Source organism: Schistocerca serialis, chromosome 5, assembly GCF_023864345.2.
Source record: "Schistocerca serialis cubense isolate TAMUIC-IGC-003099 chromosome 5, iqSchSeri2.2, whole genome shotgun sequence".
Classification (NCBI taxonomy): Eukaryota; Metazoa; Arthropoda; class Insecta; order Orthoptera; family Acrididae; genus Schistocerca; species Schistocerca serialis.
The window spans coordinates 625,581,996-625,597,996 of record NC_064642.1 but is presented as its reverse complement, the minus strand read 5'-3'; the positions used below and the strand labels follow the sequence as shown (position 1 = coordinate 625,597,996).

The window sequence follows — 16,001 nt, the reverse complement described above, 5'->3', positions numbered from 1 at the left end:
TTGAAAAACGGTGAGTCTTTGTGCATTTTATTTTCATAACAGCTGCATACAAAAACAATAAGCTAGGAAAGATTTCCGATATCAGGACTGTCATCAAGTTGCAGGGCGAATTTTAGGCTTTCACGAAGACGTGGTAGCAATTAACTTTACATGTGAGAGGCTGTCCCATCAATGCGGGGAGCCTCGGTATCTTCTGAGAGTGATATCGACTTCAGATTCTCGCTAAACCTTTCTCCATGGATGAGTTCGCACATTTTGACAGCTGAAGGAAAGAGTAATTTGTCAGCAATAATGTGTGGTGTTTCTGATTTTGCAATTATAGTAACTCATATCTGTTTTTTTGAGGAATGTGGCACTTCCTTTTAGATGTTGCTTATCACACTTAAAAACTTCTATGCCTTTCCTTACATAGCCTGGATATTTGGTCTGCATGTGTTTCTATAGCTTTATAGACTGCAGTTTATCGTTGGATAAAATCTCCAAACAAAAACACAATTCGGTCGTTCCTCATTATTCAAAAAAATGAAAGTAAAGCCTAATGTCAGATAATCAACTTGATATTTACGCACATTGTTTATAAGTTTAGAACTAACGTTGCTGATGACGACGAAGGAAGGCCTATTTTGATCAAATTCGAATATTTTCCCTTACTAGAACTGCTGACTTCCATAGCAGACGAGACATTCGGTGAATCACTTCTATGAGATCTCTTGTTACCACTGTAAATCACCCAATTAGTAATGGTAATGGCGGAACTTGTGTCAATTTACTTTAAATCCGATTAACTATTTCGACTGAACACGCACTTCAATTTAACTTCTAGCTAACTCATGTAATGCCTTTGAATTGACTCCGGAAGCCTCGATGAAATCGAGTGGACAGTCACACTGCTTGAGATCAGCCATGTTTTCTTGCAGCCAGCGTTGCAAGAAAGTGGCGGTTACATTATCCATCAGTTTATTGTCATTAATAGTTGTTAAATGTTTGGTAGGTAGCTAACTATGCTGGTGATTTTACTCTCGACTTCTCAGCATTCCTGCTAATTATCAACGAGGGAGCTTCGTAACTTGATTCATGGAAATGACCTGATACTACCAATATTAGTGCACGGGAAGTCTTTTACTCAAATAATACTAAACATAAAAATTTCAATGAGAGCCGACCATTCTTTTCATTACTCCAGTGCACCTCCTCCGCCCTGTCCCCCCTCCGTTCTCTGGAACCGTGTCCCCCCCCCCCCCCCTCGCCGTTTTGAAGACAGTGACTCTAGTAGAAGAGCCATCGAGCCTTCAAGCATTTGTGGGATTTTGATAATGCTCCTTCTAAATGCTTAGTTGGCCAATATCTCTCCCAGAAAGTGGAATATCTGTAACATGACATTTCCTAACTGTCCCTGAGCACTGGTCTTGTTAGTGCCCTTGCGCTCGTCCTGTTCGCCATTGTGGGCATTAGAACCATTTTTCTTTGTGCTGAGGATCGGGGCTGGCGTGGCTTTTGTTAAGCCTGTAAGTGATGACCAGCCAGAGATCCTTCTCAATGGGATGGTGCCAAATATTACCAGCCTGGCTTTAGGTCTAGTCACTTTCCTACAGCCAAGGGTGTTTTCCAGGACATATTTACTCTGATTAATTTGACACCACATTCATCCATTTCTCAACCTTAATTTCACTGTGAAAATTGAGACAAAAATCGTTTATGTATTTTCGAAGAAGTCTTGTTTGCGTTCCATTCAAACACTTGACCAAATAATGATACTACACGATAAAACAGATGCTGTGGTTGAGTCCCACCGCTCTGGAAACCATGGTCTCAATGTCTATGCACGAAAAGGATTTTGTACAGGCAGGGTGATCAAAAACAGTCCGAAAAGCTTGTAAGAATATTGCAGAGTAGATTATTCTGATAAATAACTGCTAGGAAAAAAATTCGATACGTTGCGCCGTTTCCAAGTTAATTAGATTTGAAGTGCCACTGAACGCGCAAATTCGAGCAGCCCGCCGGAAACATTGTCAAAAAACGTCGTCTTCGTTTGGTTTCCTATAACCAAACAAGAGAGCGACATAAAAATTGGACATGGGACGGCAGTAAGGATCGAGGCCGGGCAGTCTAGTGCGTTATCATCTACGCTATGAGAACAACGGACACTAATTGTATCTGGCGGGCCGCTTGAATTTTTCGCGCTCAACGGCCTGGGTGGATAGCGTCATTGCTATAATTCAGAAACGGAACAATATATCGAATTTTTTTCTTAAGTCATTTCTCAGCACAAACTAGTCTCCAACAGCCTTACAAGCTTTTCAGAGTTGTTCTGACCTTTCTGTAGAAGCTAATCTCAAGGTGCTCTACTGACTATTTCACGGCTGTTGATGTATTTCGGTTTAAGAAAAAAGTAGTTTTGTATGTAAAGTATCCTTGTTCGTGACAGTGCAGTAGAGCTTCGCACCCCTCACTGCTATTTCTGCTTCGCCGCCGACGTCATTTCGAGGGCAGTGAAGGTATCTCTTCATTGGTGCTCAGAGATTGACGGAGATCCAGAAATGAGTGAGGCCATGAATTGAACTTCATGCTGGTATGTTCGTGAGGGGTTTTGTGGGGACGCATGATTGTTTGTCGTACCACGATGACGTTTGTCTTTTAACTTTTTAACTTCCGATTGAACTTATCCATGTGGATCGTTGTCCACCATTTTCTTGGTAAAGCTGCTCATACAGTGATCCATCTGAACAGTCAACACCTGGCATAATCGATTAATATTACGATATACTACGTATCACTTGTTTCTGTTCCATCGCGAAAGGGTGCTTTGAGCAGGATTTTTAGAGACCTCGTTTTTCCTATGTTCTCTCAGATGCGTACGGCACACTCGAGGTTGTTTTGAGTGTAATTGAGTAATTTCCATTTGTGTCTCTCAATAGTTAATTTTTCTCACCGTTTTGTCCCATTGTTCATACCGTTTAAATTTCTTTCTCCCTTATATGGTCATGAGAGAGAATAAATTGGGCTCCCTGGACTTACTGTGTATTTTCATAGCTTAGAAAACGCCGCCCTCCCATCTTACGAGGACGTGCTGTAAAGTAATACATCCGAGTGTTTGATCTGTTCTCAATATCGGTTGAGGTATTAAATGTCATGCATATCACTCAGTCGACTTTCCTGCTTCACTGGCGTAAGTTACAACCCTCTGGCGCTAGAGGGCACCGAATTGTAGGGCGTAACGTAGCGGTGTGCCACGTAACTACGTCGGTGCTTGAGGCATCCTCAGAAAACTGAAAGCACGAATTTTAAGAGTTCGTGCACACATGGAGAACCCTCTCGGTCAGCTTGAGAATTCCAGACCACATACGACCGCTGCAACATTTGCATCAATTTGACGTGTTGCGTTCACTGTCATCGATTATCCTCCATACAGTCCCGACTTGATCGAATCTCATTTTCAACTGTTTTAAAAACTGAAAAAACACCTTCGAGGACTTCGCTTTGATAGTGATGAAGCGATGCAATCAGAGGTGATGTTGTGACTCTGTCAACAATGAACAATTCTGCACTGACGGTATCAACAAACTGGCCTCTAGTTGGCAGAAATGTGTTCCTCGCTAGGGTCATTATGTTGAGAAATAAATACGTAGGCATGAAGATTACGGATGTAGAACGTTAATATTACTTTATTTAAAACGCTTTAAGGCTTTTAATATAATACGAAGTCATTACTTCTACAACCCCCTCGTTTTGAAATTATTGTGCAAAACCATTACGCAGCTGAACTCATGGAGAGCATATTGATGGTCGATAAAGTACCGAGAGATTCAGGTACCAAGCTGGTTATTTGAAGTTAAGGCTCCACGACCGGCTTTTTGAAATGTCTCATACAGTGACTTCTCATCTTCTTCCTTATACAGTTATATGACACTATAATGAGCAAAAGCCATACTATTGTAATATATCTGACACAGGTGCAGCCGGTCTGACATTCCCCGTCTCATTCCACGGCCAAAGATGCTGAGCAGCTATTAAAATTTTTAGTTTCCAAGGCTTGGTTCCTTCCACCCTACTATTTTTGGGGTGTTAATTAGGGGTTACCTGATGCCTTAATATGTCAGTCATATTAATAAAAAAATCTTAGAGCAAAAGGCAGTTTGTTAATACGTATGTCTAGTATGCCTTCAAGGCAAACTCTCCGAAGCTATATCTTGACGTGCAGTGCTGAATTTTGAGGTAATTAGTTTTTGTGCTACTCAAGCGTCTGCAACTTGAGGCGCTGAGACTCATAAGGGCCTAAAGCACACCGTCGTCGATTGCGAGACTGTTGCATGTATGAACGCTCATGGCATCTGTTGACCTTAGGGTGAACCAGCTTCATTAGTGGTGTATTGCTACACTGTATATATGAACATTTACAAAAGCTTTCTCTCCCATTTCTGTGATATTCACATCCGCAGCAGCCCAAAGCACAAATTTTCATTGCTGTAGGAACGGTCACTCGTTGCACTGTTGCCCATTTCTTCATAAAAGCTGGAAGCCCTTGAAGCAGTATCCGACCTTAGCCCTACGCACCATGGTTTCAGCTTTCCGGTCTGTAAAATAGATGCTGAGGATTTAAGAGCTCTTAAGGGTGTTACCGACATCGATACGAAACCGAAAGTTGATGTTCATGCGAACGATGAAGATTTCAGAAATTTTACAATGATGAAGTGTTCAACGGGTTGCCATGAACTGTTGTCTAAGATAACATATTCTTCATCGGAGTTGTGGGAGGCCACCATTATCTCTAAGCACTTGGAGGAAGACCACAGTTCGTTATACCTCCACAGTTTGTATACGTCTTTCGAAATCTAGTACACAAGTACGTAGGAAAAAGGCAAATATCAACCCTGAAACACAAACACTTAACAAAGCTTCGAGATCAAACTTGAAACACATAGATTTAACAAAACTACCAGATTTCAAACCTGAAGTGAACAGACCGTTTGATCTGAAACTCAAGCCAGAGAGTGTGCTTAATGAAAACGATTTTAACGAGGACCATGAAGTGTGGGAGAAGTCATAGCTGAATGTGTGTGGTACATTTAGTTCCTCAAATTTACGTTCTGATTCCAGCTTCACATTAATTAAAAACTGTACAATAGTAAAAAAGACATTATTGCCAGAGCCTATGTATGAAAATTTTGTCAGTTAACATTAATAATAATAATCCCACATAATAATTAAAATTTCATAAAGTGATTTCATTATTTTTTTGTAGACAGTTAGCTGCACTGGGCCACGCTTTGCTGTGCCTCAGTCTGCTTAAATGGAAAAGAAAAAAAAAGAGCATTCGTTTCTAATATGGATATATGTCCTAATCTCCTTGTCTCCCCCTGTCTCTGTCCATTTCCTCCTCCCCCTTTCTTTGTCCATCTCCAGCGCCTTCTCCCTCTCTTTGACGGTCACCTCATCCCCCCTCTCTCTCTCTGTCCATCTTCTCCTCACCCCCCCCCCCCTCTCTCTCTCTCTCTCTCTCTCTCTCTCTCTCTCTCTCTCTCTCTCTCCTCCTCCTCCTCTTCCTCCTCCTCCTCACGCCCCCTCTCTCTGTCCATCTTCTCCCCCCCATTCTCCCTTCTTCTCATGCCCCCTCTGTCCATTTCCTCCCACCCCTCCTTCCATCTCCTCTTCCCCACCTCTCTCTGACCTTGACCCTTGTTTACTGTTACTGCAAATTCAGATTCTGTAGTGGTGTTCTAACCATAAACCAATAAGCCGTAAATAGAACGTTCCATTTTGCTAACAACGTTTCTCTATTGTATATTTTATATATAATTTACATATTAATAAGTATATAGTCTGTGTGTGTCTAAACGTTTATTACAGTAACGAGTAAAAGTTGAGGTAAATTGGAAAGGTATATTTTTAGATTTTTATCAACTATATTTTTCGTTTATATATTACATATATATTTTTATGTATTTATTGAAAATACACATGAATTAAAGAATGAGGCATCTAAAAACACACCCACATCAGAATTCAACATTGTGTCAAAATTTCAAGGCAGTCATTTAAGAACTTTCGGAGATTACGTTGTTATTTATATAAATATAGGATGTTGAGACTATGGTAATAAAACAGAAGTCATACCTGAGAGACTGGTGGTATGCCCACACAACTGATTTTCATAAACATCTATTTTTCTGAAAACTTTGTCTATGCTTTGGGCACTTATAGTTCTCAATGCCTCATATGGTAAATGAAAAGTGGTTAGCCTTGCAACTAGTCCTCCACACTTTTGTGATTTCTGAATGATTAGTTTGCAGTCAAGGAGTAGTGGCTGAGCTGTTCCCTAGAGGCCTCTGTATGGAGGACCGAGGAGTACTCACGGCAGGAGCAGTTCCGCAGTAGAGCCTCCTCATCGTCAGAGTCGGACCCGCCCAGGCCGAACAGCGACAGCAGCTGGTTGAACAGCACCCGGCCGCCGGCTCCTCCTTCAATGGCCTGCAACAGATAATCTTGCTTAAGCAGGCTCACCGATCAAGGACAGCAACTTCGTTCAAAAAGCTCAGAGGGGAAGTACTTCATCGTCATGGACGTCTTATGTTAGCCACTGCTTCTCGTTCGTGGTATTATTCCCATTTCCAGCAGCTACACATGAAACGCACTAAATCATCCCAAAGATGACATGGAAAGTTTTTGCGGTGCTATCCGTGTATACAATTTTTCCGGTGTTCAGATCACGTGAGTTCTAAGTTAAAACTCAATATCTTCATCTCAGGTTATGACTCTTTGCCAGAAGTAAAGCTTGTTTCCCTTATATCGGAGTACAAGCTTGTCACAGGTCAGGTGAAATCGCTTGGTAGTCCCAACTTCAATTAGTGGTGTAACACCACCTGATGGGTTTCCAAATCCACAACGAGGCAGAAAGCTCCCCACCAGGTCGTGATTTGAGGGGTGGAAAGTAAATGGAGATCGAAAGGTTTTATTTCTTTGAAGACTTTCAAGTGCTCGTATCCAGGCACCACCGAGATTGTCACCTCCAGGCCTACCAGGAGGCGAGAACTAGAACGTCTTCAAGGAAATAAAGCAACAAAAATGTCATTCTTCAGGTATAGGTGATCTCATTTCCCCTATCACCCCTGAATAGTGGTTCAGTGGGGATTTCTCGCCTTTCCACATGCGAATCCCGCGCTACATATGACGACACTCCGCCAATATAAGATGGAACACCAAGCTGCTTCACTCAATCAAATACAAGGGTGGATGGCACTATGTCGGAGGCTAACTTTGCACCCAGCGGTCAGTCACCTCCTCACGAAGATGATAATTACCTGTAGGTCCATCTTTATGCAGAGGGTGGCCACCTGCTTAGCTGAGTATTTCGGTCAGAGGGTTAGTTGCCCTCTGTAATAAAAAAACTGAGTTAATCGATCAACAACGAACTTAAACGGATGTCTTACGACGTCCGCCCCGAGCAGATGCAACGAACAAAAGCGAACAAAATGAGGAGGAAAAAAAAAGTGTTCGCCTACCATGCAGCGGGCCCGGGTTCGACTCCTGGCCAGGCTAGAGATTTTCTCCGCTCGTGGGCTGGGCGTTGTGTTGTCTTCATCTTCCTCTCATCATCACCGACCTGTAAGTCGCCCAATGCGGCATCACCTGACATAAGACGTGCAACTCGGCAGCCGAACTTCCCCGAATGGGGCCTCCCAGCCATCAATGCCACACTTCACTTCATTTTTATACAGATGGTTGCAGAACCTTGGCTATTCAGTATAAAATGTCAAATCTAAACACCTACCCCGTCTAAATTACCAGTTGGTATTTTAGTTGAGGAAGCAGTTTCAGCGCTACATTGCGCCATATTCAGGCCTCCTCACCGACAGTTAGGAAGAATCCCGCCTCTGGTCCAAACAAAATAGTGATGAGCCAGACGGTAAGTGATATACGAAGTAATCGCTGTGATAAGAAGAAATCTACGGATACCAGCCACTGAAAGCTAGCCTCTGTTTCGATTGGACCAGAAGTGGGGCTCTTCCTACACGTTAACCAGGGCACCTGAAGATGGAGTAAAGTAGCGCTGAAACTGGCTGCACGAATAAAATAACAGCTGGAAATTTAGATGGCTGAAGGTGTTTTGATTCTTCATGTTGTGAAGATGATTATCTTCGCAAACTCGAGTTTTAATTCAGATTTGAAAGTTTAGTCATGTCATAGATTATTATTTTATCTACCAATGTGGAAGACCTGTTACCACACCGTAAATTACTCAAATGTAAGAGGGAATTACCTCTACACCATCTGTCTATTGTAAGGAACCTTACATTCTCGAAACTTTCGCACGTTAACCGAAAAGTTCGATTTCATATAAACTGTGGCCAGATTTCGGATAATTTTCTCACTTAAATTATATAGTTCTCTTCTTAAGACATCTCTGAACATATCTCATTATCAAGGGACTGTTTTGCTGATGAGATACTTTCATCATTCACCTCGATCCATTTCATAATATCGACCTTGTACCGTGGAAATTATTAATCAAAACTGTCAACTGAAATGATCAAAAAACAAATTTATAGTAAACGTAACATCGTTGTGCTTGTTTTCATGTAAACAAAATTTATATCTCCATTTATAATTTTTGCAATTTTACTTTTGATAGTGAAATCGATATTATAAAATAACAGAACGCTATTATTTTTCATATCGTCAAAACTTGCAACTTTTGTTATTAAACATTAAGCCTATCAGTCTTCACTTAAATCATTATTTTCAGAAAACAAGGCTTAAATTAAATCCAAAAAACAATTTCAATTAAGACAGTGATATTAATACTAATTTGGACCTTGTCCTGTTCTAGAAATTGCCGCAAGCGCGTTAGAGTGGGTTTGTCATCTACTGAGTTTGGTACGTGTTGTTCTCTGATCGAATATGTTCTTTGTGCAGCTCAAGCATGTTCCACACTGTCTATTTGAAATGTGTCAAATATGTGGTGATAAACTGTGTTTCAGGGAAACGCAGATAAAAGAAGAACATGAATGAAAGCAGCATAATATTCCATCGACTCGTCATTTAAACGTCCCTGGACAAAATCTTTTCAACAGGTTATAGAGGAACAAAGAAAGCAGCCCTTACACTGAGGCCAACTTTGCAAGATAAGTAGTATGTATCTGCAAATGTAACGCATTTGCTCTTACTACAAATTTTAGCGTTGTTCAAACTGTGAGATAGTTATTGCATAATAATTTTGCTTCGTAATATATGGACTGTAAGTAAGGGCGTTCATTATACTATGTGTAATGTAAATTTTGGTCTACATGTTTGTCTCACAAAGAACAGCTTACATCTTAAGAAAGATATAACAGCTGATTCAGGCTGATCGCAGAAACCGATTTGTCATTTTCAGTAAAACATCAGTAGGTAATGTCGCCACAACGTTTTGTGCTCAGTAGCGTATATTACCAGCCATTTAAAGCTTATTATAATGCAGCCATGGTTAATTATATAGTGTTTGAGTAGTTAAATGAAAAATTAAATTCATTTCTTAAGTTCTGAGGGTGCAACGTCCATCGTCACTACTCATCTTGAATCATCTAATACTTGAATATTAATTGTATGGAGCGAGGAGTCCGTCCCACGTTACTGCTTAACTCATGTGGTTTATTATAAACATATGCTTACATATGAACCAAAACAAACATTTGAGAAATAAGCGAAATAAAACTTTTCAAGTATGAAAAATCACATGGCAGCGTATTGTTGCAACCCAGAAAGATATCATGGGTAAATATAAAATTTTTGAAGTCCCTCCATGGTCAATGGTGAACCAAGGCAGGTTTGCGAAAAATGTTTGCATCAGAACGTCACACAGGCAGGAAAGCTGATACTGCAAACAGGATGGCACACAGCGAAGACCATTGCTACAAATCACTAATTCGAGCTGACTGAGTCGCCAATTGTGCAGTATGTCAAACAGAAGGGAGCATAAAGTCATTCTGTCAACCATACATCATGGAGTAACAACCCGTAAATGATATGCAAGAACAACTTTTAGTACACTGATGCTGCAGGAAGTAATAAGCTGAATGCCTGAAACGAAAAGTGTTGCACTGAAGTATGGTGAAGAGTGTTGATGGGCTCCGAAAACCAGGCCGCATTCAGTCACCTTCACCAGAGGATAGTGCCATTGCTTCCATTGCTACTAATCCTTGGGCTTCTGATCCTTCTGCTGTTCAGGTGCAATGAGCCTGTTCCTATCAAAAGAAACCTGTGACACTACGCCTATCATTCACCTGATGACTATCACCTTCGAGAGAGCATCTAGTATGCCCTGCTGGACTTAGTCGTTGTGAGCTGCCGCCTCCTCCTCCACTGACGTGAAGACTTGGAACTTTCTACCACTTGCTCACTTGGGGCCAAATTAATGTTGTTTGGCATGTTGTCGAACTATATTTGTTTTGGGTAGGCACACTAGGTCCTGCTCCTCCTCCGAATTGCATCTGTGAGTGTACCCAGTGTCTATGGCCTCGACTGGTGAAGTGGCGGCGACATAACACTGCATGACCACCACCGTCCCGTGCACATTTCCTGGGAGCTTACTAGGGCGTTACCTTGAACGTCCACGAGTGCGCCCTGGTAACCTGGTGTTGCGCATCGCAGCGAAATTGGCAACGCCTGTTACCCTATGGCTCCCAATTCCGTGTACTTGCCGATGCAGTCGCCGCTGACACGAAGATGACTCAGTCCTAAAACGAGGGGCGATGAATGTATAAACCACTAATGGGACAGCCTCCGGGCGACCAAATGGTGCTCACCACCACACCCCACATTTCGCCATCCTGCACACGTAGGGATCATCCTTCATCGATTCCTGCAGTAAGGTTAGATAGCCAAAACATGGTTTCGATCAATGGGGCATCGATTTATTATATCCCTGACAACTTTAAATCTACTGCTAATTTTTTGTTGTTGTATATCTATTATTGTCTCTTTCGTACCGGACAAGAAACAACATGAAATCCGGTTGGGGGATTTTCGCTGCCAGAGGAGTGGGTCTTTGTGTTGTCCTCATCATTTAATCATCATAATTCTGAGAGTTCGAATCCTGCCTCGGGTATGGATGTGTGTGATGTCCTTAGGTTAGTTAGGTTTAATTAGTTCTAAGTTCTAGGGGACTGATGACCTTAGAAGTTAAGTCCCATAGTGCTCAGAGCCATTTGAACCATTTGAGAGTGACTAGAGTGGACTGTGTAAAAAATTTGACTGTGAAAAATTGGGACTGTGTACGGACGCTGATGACTGCGCAGTTGAACGCACCACAAACCAAACGTCATGACCATTTCACCGAGCGGGTAGTGCAGTGGTTAGCACACTGGACTCTCATTCGGGAGAAGACGGTTCAAACCCGTGTCCAGCCATCCAGATTTAGAATTTCCGTATTCTCCTAAATCACTCCATGCAAATGCCAGGATTGTTCCTTTGAAAGGGCACGGCCGATTTTCTTCTCCATCCTTGACAAAATCCGAGTTCTTGTCTAATGACCTTGATATCTACGTGATTTCAAATACAATCTTCCTCCTTTATTTCTGCTATGTCTCTCCGGTACAGAGCGGCAACACGCCGTATTGGCATTCCGTTGAAGTCGATATGTATATATTTCGTTTCTAAGCACCAGAAAATTGAGGCTATCTCGAAAACCCGTTGTAATTGTATGCTATGTTCCACCAACATGGCTGAAAATGTTATATTGGCTGTTAACGAACTGTTGCAGATTGCGTCTTATGAAGTATGCCGTTTCAAGGCAACGGCATAGTGAGAATCTATCGAAAACGCATTGTTCTTGGTACAGTGTGTTATAATTAAATGCCATTTAATGACATATCTACAATTAAAACTTTCAAGAAAGGGTAAGATTCAAAATATTGTCTTAAGTCATTCACGCTTGGTAATGAGTAGCGTTGTAGAGGTGTAACATAGTACGTAATGTGTTGCTGGTTCGTGCCTCACTGGATCAAAATAAATTTAACTAGAATTCGCGTTTTATGATGGGTTTTGATACTTTCGTATTGGTTTTTAAATTTACATTCTATTACATTCGATGTTACGTAAATAGAAGTACGCTCTTTTTGGGGAGTGAATTTGTTTGATTGGCTTAATCTACAAGACAGCTTGCGCTACTTGCAGTAACATATTTTGCACTTTGTTGTTTTAAGTTTTATATTTCACATGCCATGAAAATTCTGCTACTGAATTGGAACAGTGGTCAATTTTTACTAAATAATGACAATGATGAAATAATTTTTGTCGTATGTCGACAATTATTGTAAATTTATATCGCACTATTTGTAATGGAACTTTTATAAGCCTTTGTCTTTATGGCTGGACATGGTACTTTCCTTTTTCACTTCATAACTTGTTTGTGCGGTTTTTTGTGTACTACAGGCAGAACAACATGACTACCATAAGGACAATGGAGGAAACGTGCGTTTTAAAAAAGCAAACATAGGAATTTTACATACGTCCATTTCGTAAACACTGTGATTTGTGGTCCAGATAAATCCTACAGCTGCCGCTGGAGAGCGCTGCTGTCGCATATACCACGTTGAGGCACACGTACCGTGTGCACAAGTAGCATTGTTTCTGAGGTTCAGCAGCACTTTGAAATCAGCACACTCAACGTCGACGTTGGAAAGCACGGACCGTGAGCCGGCGACTCTACGCGGCGTTGAGTTCCTGGTTCCGGGACAAGAGGGCGTGTCGGGCGCTGGTGAGGAAAGCAAAGGGACAGCGCATGCGCGTCGTGGAGAGGGCTGCTACAAACGAGGACACCAGCGCAGAAAACTGTGAATATCTTTCTGATATCTTGCGCTCCGCAATCTTTGACATTGTGTTAGCCCGTTACTGATTACGTGTGATGGTTGTACGTCGTGCTAAAGGGTCTGCACCCTCTGCCCTTGCCTAAAGCTAACATTGTGCTGAACAAGGGTTAGAAATCACTGCGGCTGATATATTATTCTGACTCCTGACTTCTGAGTCCTGGCTCCTGACTTCTGATGTCCGTTCACTAGTGTCGTTCTCTTAGCAAATTAATGATGCAGCACTTCTCATCGGGATACGGAATAACTGTGTTGATTTATCTAGCTAATGGCGTGATAAAACTTAAACTTTGCAGGAATCTTTGGGTGTGTTAATTAATTTCTTTTCAATTCGTGCTCAAGCTTTTTTAAAAAAAGGCAAAGAATTGTCGTTGGCTAATCTGTGCAGTCTTTCTTATTGGTGCACCGAATAACTTTTTTTTTTTGATCGTGCTTTTAAATTGCACGTCGTAAATTATGTACTACCTTGCCTCACGTTTTGTATAGTGTTTCCGGTAATGTGCTGCTGTCGTCAGTACTTTCTCAAAGAGCACTGATTGATTTTCTCTGTTTTAGAAAGTTGTATTTTCCTACTGTGACGCGCTCTGTTTGCAGACATTACTGGCTGTGTGTTTAGTTAACGCCTTGTGGAAACATGAGGTGGGGTTGCCTGGATCGCGGTCGTGCCTGCCTGTTGGTCGGCCGATGTATAGTCGTTATTGTTTATGTGGTTTCTGAGAATGTTGAAATGGGTTCCACTTGGTAAGAGGTAAATGCTAACTGATTTAGCAGTGACGCCTTTGCTTCTGATATTTTAGTCGTTATTGTTTATGTGGTTTCTGAGACTGTTGAAATGGGTTCCACTTGGTAAGAGGTAAATGCTAACTGATTTAGCAGTGACGCCTTTGCTTCTGATATTTTTATAATTTTTCTGATCTCTTCTTGTGCTTTTGTAAAAGTATTTCTTTTAAGGTTTGGAATTTTCGTAAGAAATGCTTTTTTAGTTAAGCAGCTTTTTTAAGTTGGGCTCTTGCTTTAAAATAAAACCTGGATAGAATATTGGTTTAAAATACTTTGGTTTACACAGTTTCATTAAATGTAAACCAGATTATTGATGATCACTCATTTATTATGTATGTGACAGGATGAACATTAATAAAACAGAAAAGCTGCAGGGATGGGTTCCTTGCTGGAAATGAAAGAAATAAGTCCTATGAACTTGTGTCCGAAAATGCTTCGTTGCCGCTGACGAATGACAGTTCCTCTGACTGTATGATTGACGCAGTGTACTGTGAGCAGCAGAATTGTGCAGTATTCACGTCGAGAAGAAGCCGAGATGATGTCTGTGTGTTGCCAAGCAGATGGAAACAGCCCAGAGCCAACACGGCTATACCAAAACAAAGACCCTCACAGACATCATCCACATCACACAACATTTCAAGCCCTACGCTACTTTGTCGAAAACTGACATTCTGAGCCCGTGCCTGTGTAAAAAATATAGATTGACTCATACATAGAAGATACCAGCAACCAGCCACTTTTTACAATGCTATTTATTTATGTAAATAGCGCTGTTATCTCCAGACGGCTGGTTTACGTTAAGATACATTTTACATTAACTTTCGCCTTTTGTTTTCCCAACAGATCAAATTTCCTTGGGGTGGTGGTGCCGATGAAAAATCCGCGCCATTACGTTCCAGTGCAGACTGCTTGTGATCTTGCAGCAGCGAAAACTGTATGTTGCACTTTTTTTTATGTATATGTATGCACGTAATACAAAGCATCACTCACACACTAAGAAGTTTCACCACATTGAGGTATGTATACAAAGATGGTTGTAATATCGCAATCTTTGTATACACACCTCCATGTGGTGAAACTTCTTAGTGTGTGAGTGATGCTTTGTATTACGTGCATACATATACATAAAAAAGTGCAACATACAGTTTTCGCTGCTGCAAGATCACAAGCAGTCTGCACTGGAACGTAATGGCGCGGATTTTTCATCGGCACCACCACCTCAAGGAAATTTGATCAGGTGGGAAAACAAAAAGCGAAAATTAATGTAAAATGTATCTTAACTTGAACCAGCCGTCTGGAGATGAACCTGTCGTCGGTTCAAAACCGGTAACGGCGCTATTTAAATAAATAAATAGCTTTGTAAAAAGTGGCCGGTTGCTGTTGTCTTCCATGTAAGAGTCAACCTATATTTCAAGGCCTTCTTGGGCGCTTATGTGATCATGGGTCTTTTCAGACAAACGAAGTTGCAGGAAGGCGGCGGACTGTGCGCTGTGCGTACGCCAGATTTGGAGGACAGGGTTCCGAAGTACATTGAGACGAACCCTGATACAACCTCCAGGCAAGTGGTCCGCCAACATGGTGTAAGCGATAGAGTGCGGCAGTCCATGATGCGACATGTGATCGCGTGCATTACATCCTGTGTAGGCCACTCTGAACATCATTTGTGACATGGATGCGATGCAGCTCAGTACTCAGTTCCGGATCGATTTGTTGTTGCACACACACCGTCCATTTCAGGACACATGTTCAAGGGACCTTTTCTCCTCCATTTACAGTCAGGAATCCGTACCTGCAGTTTGTCGGTTTTATTAATGTTCACCCTGTATATTATTGCGGCTATCAATTATCAAGTGTACTTATTACTGGCGTGTAAAGGCTAAGTATTGTGTGAAATAAAGATTGTTAACTGTTTCTTGCTTCTATAGGCTCAGTGGCTTCCACTCTCGGATCCCCATGCCCTTTTATCACATCTCATTATCTACATTTTCTTCTGTTTTCTAATACAGTTCATTTATTTTTTGTAAAGATGACTTTCTCATTATTTTGGCTCAATATTTTGCTCAAGATCTGTCAGTGTTTTCGTTCTAATTCAGCCAGCAAACAGGTTTCACAGAAGAACACGCGCGCGCGCACACACACACACACACACACACACACACACACACACACACACACACACACACAGGCAACAGAATTGTAAAAATGAATATTGATATTCCTTTTCTGTTGTGGAGAGATTTCTGTATTTATCATTGTAATTTATAATAATAAGTTTTTATTATTATGTAAACATTATAAATGCAAAAAGTTTTCCAAGCTACGGGAAACACTTACAAAAGAAACTGCCTTTCTCTATAAATACCAAATACGTATACCAATAAA

The 16,001-nt window shown here is 41.3% G+C and overlaps 1 protein-coding gene across 1 annotated transcript in view; it reads right to left on the bottom strand.

Moving 5' to 3' along the window:
- LOC126481382 (trypsin-1-like) overlaps positions 1-16,001 on the bottom strand; it is a 112,956-nt gene that overhangs the window by 46,435 nt on the left and 50,520 nt on the right. Inside the window, exon 2 of the mRNA XM_050105096.1 lies at positions 6,351-6,465. Coding sequence (XP_049961053.1) covers positions 6,351-6,465 — 115 coding nt within the window. The remainder of the gene's footprint in view (positions 1-6,350; positions 6,466-16,001) is intronic.